At 36.9% G+C, this 11,034-nt stretch overlaps 1 protein-coding gene across 1 annotated transcript; it reads right to left on the bottom strand.

Annotated features, from left to right (window-relative positions):
• Positions 1–4,008: 4,008 nt before the first annotated feature.
• On the bottom strand, positions 4,009–10,068 carry LOC133187080 (gastrula zinc finger protein XlCGF26.1-like). Its single transcript, XM_061322448.1, has 4 exons — positions 10,008–10,068; positions 7,215–7,962; positions 6,100–6,296; positions 4,009–5,138 (listed from the first exon to the last, which is right to left on the bottom strand). The coding sequence occupies exons 2-4, from the start codon at positions 7,918–7,920 to the stop codon at positions 4,437–4,439; spliced, it is 1,605 nt and encodes a 534-aa protein (XP_061178432.1). The 5' UTR covers positions 7,921–7,962; positions 10,008–10,068; the 3' UTR covers positions 4,009–4,436.
• Between the last annotated feature and the right edge of the window lie 966 nt (positions 10,069–11,034).

The following is an 11,034-nucleotide window of genomic DNA, read 5'->3' as shown; positions in this document are numbered from 1 at the left end:
ATTGTAAGTTTTGCCATATACTTCTGATATACACAGAAATACCATATTTTGATATCCTTTCTCACTGAGTCAGAATATCACTTTTATTCAGTAAACAAATTACAGTATTTCACTGTTGAAAATGTAATAAATAATAATGGTTTATGTTGAAAATACTTTCCTGATAATATTCAAAGTATATTGAGCTTTAAACGTAGTCTGTAGCAACTTTTGTTTGACCAAGTTAAGTTGTGGTCAAGACTGATGTTGACAAAAATGTCATACCATTTCAGAAATTCAAGAAAAAAAATGCAGTGTTGCCAAAAAAACATTGATTTTTAGCTCACCTCGACAAAGTCAAGATGAGCTTATGCTATAACCCCGGCACCGGCGTCCCAGTTAAGTTTTAGGACCAAGTCCATTCCCAAGTTACTATAAGCCCTACCTAGACCAAACTTGCATTGATGATGCATCTAGGGATGGACACTACCACACTTGCTTCGGATGCTGGTTCTGACCTAGATTTTCCAGATGAGTGACTAGGTTAAAGTTTTAGGAGCAGGTCCATTCCCAAGTAACTATAAGTCCTACCTGGACCAAACTTGCATGGATGATTCATCTAGGGATGGACACTACCACACTTGCTTCAGACACTGGATCTGGCCTAGATTTTCCTGATGAGTGATCAGGTTAAAGTTTTTGGAGCAGGTCCATTCCCATTAAGTAACTATAAGCTCTACCTTGACCAAAATTGCATGTAACATGCATCTAGGGATGGACACGACCACACTTGCTTCAGATGCTGGATCTAACCTAGATTTTCCAGATGAGTGACCAGGTTAAAGTTTTAGGAGCAGGTCCATTCCCAAGTAACTATAAGTCCTACCTTGACCAAACTTGCATGGATGATGCATCTAGGGATGGACACTACCACACTTGTTTCAGATGCATATGCTGGATCTAACCTAAGATTTTCCAGATGAATGATCAGGTTAAAACTTTTGGAGCTGGTCCATTCCCATGTAACTATAAGCCCTATCTGGACCAAACTTGCATGGATGATGGATCTAGGAGTGTAAACTAACCCCAACGGAACACCATACTTCACAATTCTACTGTAAAGACGCCCATGCTCTTGGTCAGGAGTGCAACAAAAATGTCAGAATTATTGCTGATCAAATATGAATAAAGAAACGAGACCCATGGGCCACAACATTCACCTGAGTAACTTTGGCCCTTCTGTTTTTTTTTTCAGATTTCCCCCTTGTAATACTAATTGTGGCCCCACCCTACCCCCAGGGGTCAAGATTTGAACTATTTCAATAGAATCTTAACTGCCTCAGGAAGCTTCCACATAAGTTTCACCTTTTCTTACCCAGTGGTTGTTGAGTGTAAGATTTTTAAAGTTATTTTCCTTATATTTCAATTTGATTACCTATTGTTGCCCCACCCTATCCCCAGAGGTTAAGATCTGAATTTATTTAAAATCTTCACTACCTCAGGTAGCTTCCATGTAAGTTTCACCTTTTCTGGCCCAGTGGTTCTTGAAATTAAAATTTTTAAAGTTATTTCCCTTATATTTTAATGTAAAACCTTTATTCCATTTTATGGCCCCATCCTACCCCCTGAGACCATGATTTGAACAAAAGTTATTTCCCTTATATTTTAATGCAAAAACTTTGATGCCCTTTTATGGCCCCACCCTACCCCCTGAGACCATGATTTGAACAATTTAGAATCTACACTACCTCAGAATGCTTCCACCATGTGACCCAACCTACCCCCAGGGGTCATGGTTTTAACAATTTAGAATCTATACTACCCCAGGATGCTTCCATACAATTTGAGCTTTTCTGGCTCAGTGGTTCTTGAGAAGATTTACCCTATACATGTATATTTCAATGTAAAACTTTCATTCCCTATTGTGGCCCCACCCTAACTTGGGGGCCATTGTATGAACAATTTAGAATCTACACTATCCTAGGATGCTTCCACATAAGTTTCAGCTTTTCTGGCCCAATGGTTCTAGAGAAGATTTTTTAATGACCCCACCCTATTTTTGTCTTTTCTTGATTATCTCCCCTTATAAGGGGGGTGGGCCATCATTTTAACAATTTAAAATCCCCTTCACCTAAGGATGCTTTGTACAAACTTTGGTTAAAATTGGCCCAGTGGTTCTTGAGAAGAAGCTGAAAATGTAAAAAGTTCACAGATGAATGGACAGCTAGACAGATGGACTAGGGACAATAGCTGATCAGAAAAGCTCACTTGAGCTTTCAGCTCTGACAGGTGAGCTAAAAATTATTGAGTAGAATGTTTTTGGTTGACCTCAGTTGCTTAGTATACACTGTTTGTCCTTTGAAAAAAAATATGCTAAAAAATATATTTTATCTAATAAATAATATACCAAAATTTGCCCTCCTTGGGATCAACCGCGATAAATTGACAGTGAGTACTTAACCCTGTTCTAAAATTATAAAATTCATGGCTCCTAGATCCAGGTTTCACTGGCCATAAGGTGGGGCTATAATTGCATGAAATTTATTTTACAGCATACTCAGTCTTCGACATGTTCTAGGAAACAAACTGCATTAATAATGATTACAGTATCCCTGTCAAACTAAATTTTTGACACGAGGCAGAATTTTCATTCCAGTTAGGGCTGTACCGAGAAAACTTGTGATACTCAGTGAGGGTCAAGGCCTATAAAACTTTTGTGTGTGTTTTTTTCTAAACATTCCTTGGAATAGACCTAGTCTGAAACATATGTAATCAGAGATTACAGAGCTCACCTCAACAAATGTTGTCTTTAAATAAGGCAAAGTCCCAAACTAATAATCTAGTAGTGTTCATTCCTATATAGATGTAACATTTATGCAATTTTGGTCCAATAGGGCTTGCAGTAACTTGGGAATGGACTTACCTAAAAACTTTAAACTAGTCACTCACCCAGAAAATGTAAGTCATATCCAGCATCTGAAGCAAGTTTGAGAGTGTTCGTCCTGTGATGCATCATCCATGCAAGTTTGGTTCAGATAGCCCTTATAGTTTACTTTAACCTGGTCACTCACCCGGAAAATGTAGGTCAGATCCAGCATCCGAAGCAAGTCCAGTAGTGTGCATCTTTAGATGTATCAACCATGCAAGTTTGGTCAATATAGGACTTAAAGGTACTTGGAAATGAGACCTGCTCCAAAAACTTTAACCTGGTCACTCATCCGGAAAATGTAGGTCAGATCCAGCATCCGAAGCAAGTCCAGTAGTGTGCATCTTTTGATGTATCATCCATGCAAGTTTGGTCAATATAGGACTTATAGTTACTTGAAATGAGACCTGCTCTAAAACTTTAACCTGATCACTCATCCGTAAAATGTAGATCAGATCCAGCATCCGAAGCAAGCCTGGTAGTGTGCATCCTTAGATTTATCATCCATGCAAGTTTGGTCAATATAGGACTTATAGTTACTTGGTCAACTTGGAATTGAGACCTGCTCCAAAAACTTTAACCTGCTCCAAAAACATGGTCATTCTTCAGCTGAAATTGCAGCATCTGAAACCTTGACTGGTACAATGAAACATACTAGAAGCATCTTCCATGCATCTCTGATTAATATAGGGCACAGAAGTACTTAAAAAGAAAACTGCACCAAAAACTTTAACCTGGGACATCGACGCCAAGGGTATTACACATGCTCCCCCAACTTCGTTGAGGTGAGCTAAAAACACACGTAACCTTGTAACTCATCTGTAGCATATACTGGACGTATGACAGATAAGCGTGTGAAGCAGATATGGTAGTATGCTTTCCTTGTTTTGAGCAGTAAAGGTGTATGGAGTTTTTGGAAACTAGACTTGCTCAGAAAACAAAATCTGTAATATAAAATGCCTGGTATATATCATATTCCTGTCACAAATTGAGAGGAATTCAAAATAAAATAAAGAAATTCTGGTTTTAAAGCTTAAATCTTCTTTTAAAAAAGTAAATGTTTAAACTTTAACAAGTTAACAAACTAAATAACAATTGCACTGAATACATCTAGGTACATGTTTGACAGAATAACATAACAATAGGAATAGTCTAGTATTTAAGCACTTAATTACATGTATGTAAAAAATTATTCACAAGTTGATCTGAAGAATGACTTGAAAGTGTTAGACATATTTTGTCTAATATTATTTAACATGACTGTACTAGGCTTATAAAATCCCTATTTGTCATTTTAATACAGAGACAGAAATTGACAATTGATTTTGTTTCTCCATCTACAAATGGCATTGGTTGTAACTTGAAATGAAATTTGAAAAAAAAGTCCTTCCTGGCAGGACGATGAACACTTATACATGGAACTGTCACATAAAAATTTTCAGTGATCTGCTCTTTATAGCCGTATTTCAATAAAAAGATTTTTCACTGCTTTCTTGAATATGTGCATTAGATTTTATATTATGACAATTTTTCACAGCAGATTCTGAGATTCTGACTCTTTTTGTTCATGATCCTCTTCAACATCTTCATCACCAACAAATTCATCATACTCGTCATTTTCCTCATCATCATTTACATCACTCAATTTATCCCCTTCTGTCAGCAAATTTAGGTCAGGCTCCGCCTCCTGGATGAGAATCTCATTGCGATTCTCTGTGGTGGAGTTCATCACACGGCATACCATCTTCTTTACATGGCGATTCATGTGGCGCTTCAGGACAAAACCTCGACCGAACCTCCTCCCGCAAACCTGACAAGGAAATGGTTTAATTTTCTGGTGAGTCTCTAGATGATGATAAAGTGAGCTCTTGTCTGTGAAGCTTTTCCCACAATCCTGACAAGAAAATGGACGCTCTCCACTATGAATTCGGAGGTGCACTGTCAAAGCTCCTTTTTGTCCGAATGCCTTACCACACACACTACATACAAATTCTTTCACCCCTTCGTGCACCGTTTTCATGTGTCGTACTAGATTACAGCTCCACCTAAAGGCCACTCCACATACAGCACACTGGTGGTCACGTTCATTGGTGTGAATTTTCTTGTGAGCCCATAGATTTCTAGAGTCACAAAAAGCCCTGTCACACATGTCACATTTGAAGATTCTCTCACCTGAATGAGTTCTAAGGTGAGTTTTCATGGCAGCAATCAAGTAAAAAGCCTTTCCACAGACCTGAAATCAGAGTATCACAGTCTGGTATATAAAGGAATGAAAATATCCACAAACAAAACATTAGCCTTTATAGCAAGCATCATATCCAGGTGCGTAGCTGCCTATACGCAAGTGCGTACACATCATTTTTTAAAAACAAAAAACAACCAAACAACTAGGAGAGAGAGAAAGAGAGAGACTTTCGAAGAAAAATTCTCATTACAATCCAACTAATACTCGTGTTTCGAATTATTATGTGTCATATTGTTTCGTTGCAAAATCCCAATAAATCATTCATTAATTTGTAATTGTTCTTGTCAATGAATACATTGATATTTTTTAAAAAGATCTTTCTTGAGAAATTAAAATTCAAACACATTGCTAAATACTATGATCTACTAGTGTTTGATTTAAAATACGATATTTTTTTATAATAATTAACATTTAGTATACATTTTTTTTTAACGTTGAAAAAAGAGTATATGATACCAATATATCAGTTAAATATTTAGCCTAAACTAAATGTACAATAAGTTTCCATGGAAGTATTAACTTTGCGTTAAAACAATAAATATTACTATGTCTTGTATTTTCTAAACAAAAGCTAAATGGGATAATTTTTATTTTGCAAGAAAATGATGAAATATTTTGTAATTACTCAGGAGCTTCTGTGTCCTCACCAGCAGGCACGTAGTTTAGGGGGGCCAGGGGGTGGCCTGCCCAAACCTCCCTCTTATTTCCAAGAGTTATCTCCCAAATAAATAATCAAACAGAAATATGACTATATTCCTAAAATAATTTTCATAATCTATATTCTCTCTCTATGGCTACAAAGGAAACACAATCAAAAGTGTAGTTTCCCTAGAAATCTAATGCAAAACTGAAAGTGGACTATAGGAATTATCGGTTACCGTAATATTGCTTTCAGTAGTACTATAAATAATTACTAATGGACACACTTCAGAACAAGACTTATCCATACCTCACACTTGTAGGGTCTTTCTTCATCATTCAAATGAATCCTGGAATGTTTCCTCATATCGTAGGTACTGGCAAACAATTTCCCACAAGTCTCACAGGCAAATGGCCTCTCTGAGCTGTGCCGCTTGACGTGTTTTCTCATGGTACTGGGGTCACGGAAAGCCATGCCACATACTTTACAACAGTATGGTTTTTCTCCTTTATAAAAAGAAATGATGAAGTTAATCAATATGGCCTAAATATTTATGAAAGCTATAATATTGTACATTGTTGAAATCTTGAGTGATTTGTGCATCAAATAGATAGATACTATTTTAATTGTTTTCTATCAAAACTTTTGTTTCTATGAGACTGAAAATGGTGGAAATTTTCAAAAATTTTCTTTTGGTTTCTTTTAATAACTTTTTTGTGTACTACAAAATTCAAAATTCTGAAAATGCTCCATCAATATCAAAGCATCCAATTCTCCAGAGAATAAAAGTATTTGGTGGGGTTGCAAATATTTAAACACTCGCCCACTAGCAAATGCCAGTAATTTTGTCTGTGGGCAACCAACTGTTGAAGAGGTAATTGCCCTCATGGCAAGAAAGAATTTTAGCACAACTTTTCCAGAACCTGACCATGCTTTCATTCTACAACTAAATGCATTTTCATTTCACTCTTTCCTACCTACAAAATCACTGTTCTCTAGACCCCAAATTGCTTTATTAATAACTAGAGGTCTTCAAAATGAAGGAAAACACAAAATTTCATGTACCGGGTAATTTCATCCATTCATGGTTTCTCGGTAATTGGGGAAATGAGAGACTATGGACAGCAAAGTTTTCTTCTCAGAAATTAAAATACAAAAAGATTGAGAATTTCTTACAAAGTAAAGAGAAAATTGTGGGCCTCAAAATATCAACATGGGCTAATAAAACTTGTAAACTTGGGGGCCCACATGGCCCCTTAGGTTTTAATTGTCATTTGCAACCCTGTTTGAACAATATGAAGGCAGGCATTTACCCTATGCATAAATAATTCATTTAAGGAGTAAGCAAATAATGTACTGACTTAATTTACACAAAAAAGTCAGAAAATTAAAAATTGATATCTTAAAAATTCATTTGACAATACCAGTGTGAATTGTTTTATGTCTCTTTAGTGTGATTTTCTCAGCAAAAGACTTTCCACATTCATCACACGTTAGAGCCAGATCCTTGTTGTGAATGCGATTATGTCTCTTTAAGGATTCATACAATTCATACGAGTTACTGCAGGAGGAACATTTAAAGGCCTTTTTATCATCATGTGCATATCTCATATGAGAGGCATAACTCCGCCTAGAATCATATGTTGCCTCGCAATGACAACAAGTGTACATGTCGGAGATTCCGTGAACATCTTGTATGTGATCCTTCAACTCGCTCTGCCAGAATTTCTCATAACAATGATCACACGTCACTTTTCCTCCACATTTCTTGGTCTGACCAGATGGACTTTCATCTTCATGGAATGAATCATCTTTGATCTTCTTTTTTGCTCGAGATTCTCTCAAGGAGAATGTACTGTTGTCCTGACATTTTCTGATGTGGAGAATGTAAGCTGAACTATTGCTGAAGTCTTCTCCACACAAATCACAGTGGTTATCCACCTCTTCTACGACTATCCGCCTTGGCTGGCTCTTTCGTCGGGATTTCCGTGTCTCAGGAATTTCAATGTTTTTTCCTTTAATACTACAAGGATTTTCTTGTTTTTTCTTCTGCAACTGTTGGTTTTCAGAAGGTTCACTTGTAGAATGATCTTCAGAATCAACATTCAACTCTTCTGTAAATTTGTCCATGTTCACTCCCTCAGAATATTTTCGTATGTTAGGAGACCCCACCTAAAAAACATTTGCACAAAAGTTTGAATCATATGTCACACTATTGGAATAATATTCATTTTCAACAAGCATCCTCAATTGTGCATATTAAAATATTTACATTTATTAATTTACAGCATGATGAACTGTGACTTTTCAAGTTATTGAATTCAATAATGACCACAATAGTTACGTGTATTGTAACAGGAGAGGAGAAAAATGCGACAGACCAGACCGGTATTTGAACCCAGGCCCCCTGAATCTCCAGTCAGGTGCTCTACCAACTGAGCTATCTGGCCACCAGCGATCGAACCCGTCTGACCGCCACATTCCTCCCTCCTTAAAGGTCTTCAGCCCTCAAAGACACCAACCTAGGCTCTTCCCTGGCAGGTCTTTCACCTGTCACTTTCAGGGCATGGCACGGCACCAATTGTAACGGAGAGGAGAAAAATGCAACAGACCACACAGGGATTCTATCCCGTGCCCCCTGAATCTCCAGTCAGGTGCTCTACTAACAGCTATCTGGCCAGCAGCAATCGAACCTGTCTGACTGCCACATTATATTTTTATTGTAAACTTGAAACAACAGATCAAATGTTATTAATAATCATCTTTATTGTACATTTACATTTCACAGAACACTGTATTTTTCCTCATAAACTTCAGACATTCAGTGACAGTATACATTATTGAGTGGGTTCAAGGGCAACATACGTTTTATCGGAACCAAGAACTAAACTGTTTCCCTGATGCTGTATGTTATGCAAACAGTTTGGTTTGAGCTACATGTACCTAGGGGTTGAAAAAAAACACATTTTGTCAAGATATATAATATTATTGCTTCGAGGAGTTACTCAGTTTTTCTTTGGCAGTCAAGCAAGTGTTAAGAAGTTACTCATTTATTAGAGCACCTGTTAAGTGTTTAGAGATCATCAAAGGGCCTGAGCTTGAAGCCATCACAATTTTCTCCCTTCCTGTCAAATTTGCTCCTGTTGACTACTCCTGGACTTGCAGGCGAAAGTTCTGCCAGAGGCAAAAAATCTGGGTTATGTGTCTTTGGGGGCAAGACATTTTAGTGGTGCATGAGGAATATGGCGCTCAAGCAAGTTAAATCACCAGTTGCCACATAGCTTGGTTGGTATCAGAGCACCTGTGCACAGGGTCCTGGGTTCAAAACAGTGGTCTGCATGCTTAATTTTATATACACGTATATTATTTTCGAGATCATTTCTTCTCATTACATTTTTTAGCTTGATTATATATTAATCTGAGGTTAACTGGCATATATAGTACTTCGGAATTAATATATATGTAGGAATTTAGGCTGGACTGAGGACATCGGCCTGGATAGCTCAGTGGTTAGAGCACCTGACTAGTAATGCAGGGGTCCCGGGTTCGATTCCCAGTCCAGCCACATGTTTTTCATTATATATATATTTATGAATTTTCAATGTATATTAACTCATTCCTCCTTTCCCTACTACAGATGGTGCCGTGGCCTACCTTGTTCAGGCAATATAATAAATAATATATAATTAATGTTAAGTCCTGACAAGGTGAACTTGTGTTGTGTCTTCGGGGGCGAAGACTATTTAAGGAGGGAGGAATGTAGGAATTTAGGCTGGACTGAGGACATCGGCCTGGATAGCTCAGTGGTTAGAGCACCTGACTAGTAATGCAGGGGTCCCAGGTTCGATTCCCGGTCCAGCCACATGTTTTTCATTATATATATATTTATAAATTTTCAATGTATATTAACTCATTCCTCCTTTCCCTACTACATATATATATGGACATTTAAAAGCTGCATGAAAGACACTTAATTGAGTGCAAGTTCCTAGACTAACATTAACATCATGTATGACAACATTTAAAAAGTAATACATGTCGCATATAAGCATTAGCCAGAGACAAAAATAACACATTTATGTTATTTATCTCTCTGCATTCATTATAATGAATTACAATATTATAAACATAGGTCTGCACAGCTGGGTGGGGCATATGTGATCTGATCAGAACTAACACATTTCTCTCCTGTGCTGCCGACTGCAGTAACATTTTACCTGATAATACGCATTTGTGCAATTATTTTCGTACCCTGTTGAAAATAAACACTTAAAAGAATTAAGAAATGTAAAATCGAGGGCATATGTCAGTCTCTGTCAATCCGGAAGTCAATGTGCGCAGCTGCTGATTTATGTGACATGCACTTCCGCTCACGTACGAAATGACAACAAGACAGAACCCAGTTCAGTTTTTCTACATGTTTTAGTGTAAGATGTAAAACGTCTATTGAAAACAGTAAATATTTGAGAGAAAAATGGCGGTAAGTATTAGATACAGGCATGTCATTAATGCAATGAACACAATCAACAACTGATCAAGATTTAGATACGTTGGCTGGTAGGCACAGAGATAAATACTCAGCGTACGCCTCGTGTATCATTGACCAACGTGTTCTGAAGGCCACAGAAGGTCTATGCACACACTTAACCAAGTGATCTCAATCTAGCTGCTCGTAATTTTAAAGAAATCTAGGCTAAGTGTCAATATTTCTAAAACCTTACAGTATCATAAAATCAATACCAGGAGAGAAAATAATGGAGCGAACTGTGTTTAAGTCTCTTTTCAATCCATTTGTTTTATTTGTCAACTAAATAACCCTAGGGTGCAACAGGAAATAACACAATAATTTACCTACCAAGTAGTATGTATAACCATTAACCAGATGACTTGCACACAGAAGAAGAAAAAAAGTAATGCAGACAGATATATATATATATATATATATATATATATATATATATATATATATATATATATATATATATAAGAGGAAGATGTATGATCCAAAATTTGTTTGATCTTGGTCTTAATTTAAATTATGTGCATAAATTGTATGTGTATTGTGTTACTTATTTTGTCAGGATCATCCTCCAAGTGGGGGGTCCACTGACACAGAGGGTGTGGCAAAAAGTCCAGCATCATCAAAGGTAGTAATCTTTATTGCATATAGAAAAAAAAAATGAATTCATTGCTCAAGTTACTTCCTCATGCAGGTCAACCAGAAGTCAATCAGAAAACCTTATG

This window comes from Saccostrea echinata, unplaced genomic scaffold, assembly GCF_033153115.1.
Source record: "Saccostrea echinata isolate AGI-Se365-2 ecotype Australia unplaced genomic scaffold, CSIRO_AGI_Sech_v1 ptg000014l, whole genome shotgun sequence".
Taxonomy (NCBI): Eukaryota; Metazoa; Mollusca; class Bivalvia; order Ostreida; family Ostreidae; genus Saccostrea; species Saccostrea echinata.
Note: the sequence above shows the minus strand (reverse complement) of the source record. Positions and strands in the feature narration are given on the sequence as shown.

What these genes read in the sequence shown, in the direction of transcription:
- LOC133187080 (XM_061322448.1), bottom strand. Translation starts at nt 7,920, where the DNA reads ATGGACAAATTTACAGAAGAGTTGAATGTTGATTCTGAAGATCATTCT. An exon ending in ACATAAAACAATTCACACTG is followed by an intron (nt 6,297 to 7,214) that starts GTATTGTCAAAT and finishes CTTTTTATAAAG; the next exon opens with GAGAAAAACCATACTGTTGT. An exon ending in AAAGACCCTACAAGTGTGAG is followed by an intron (nt 5,139 to 6,099) that starts GTATGGATAAGT and finishes CTCTGATTTCAG; the next exon opens with GTCTGTGGAAAGGCTTTTTA.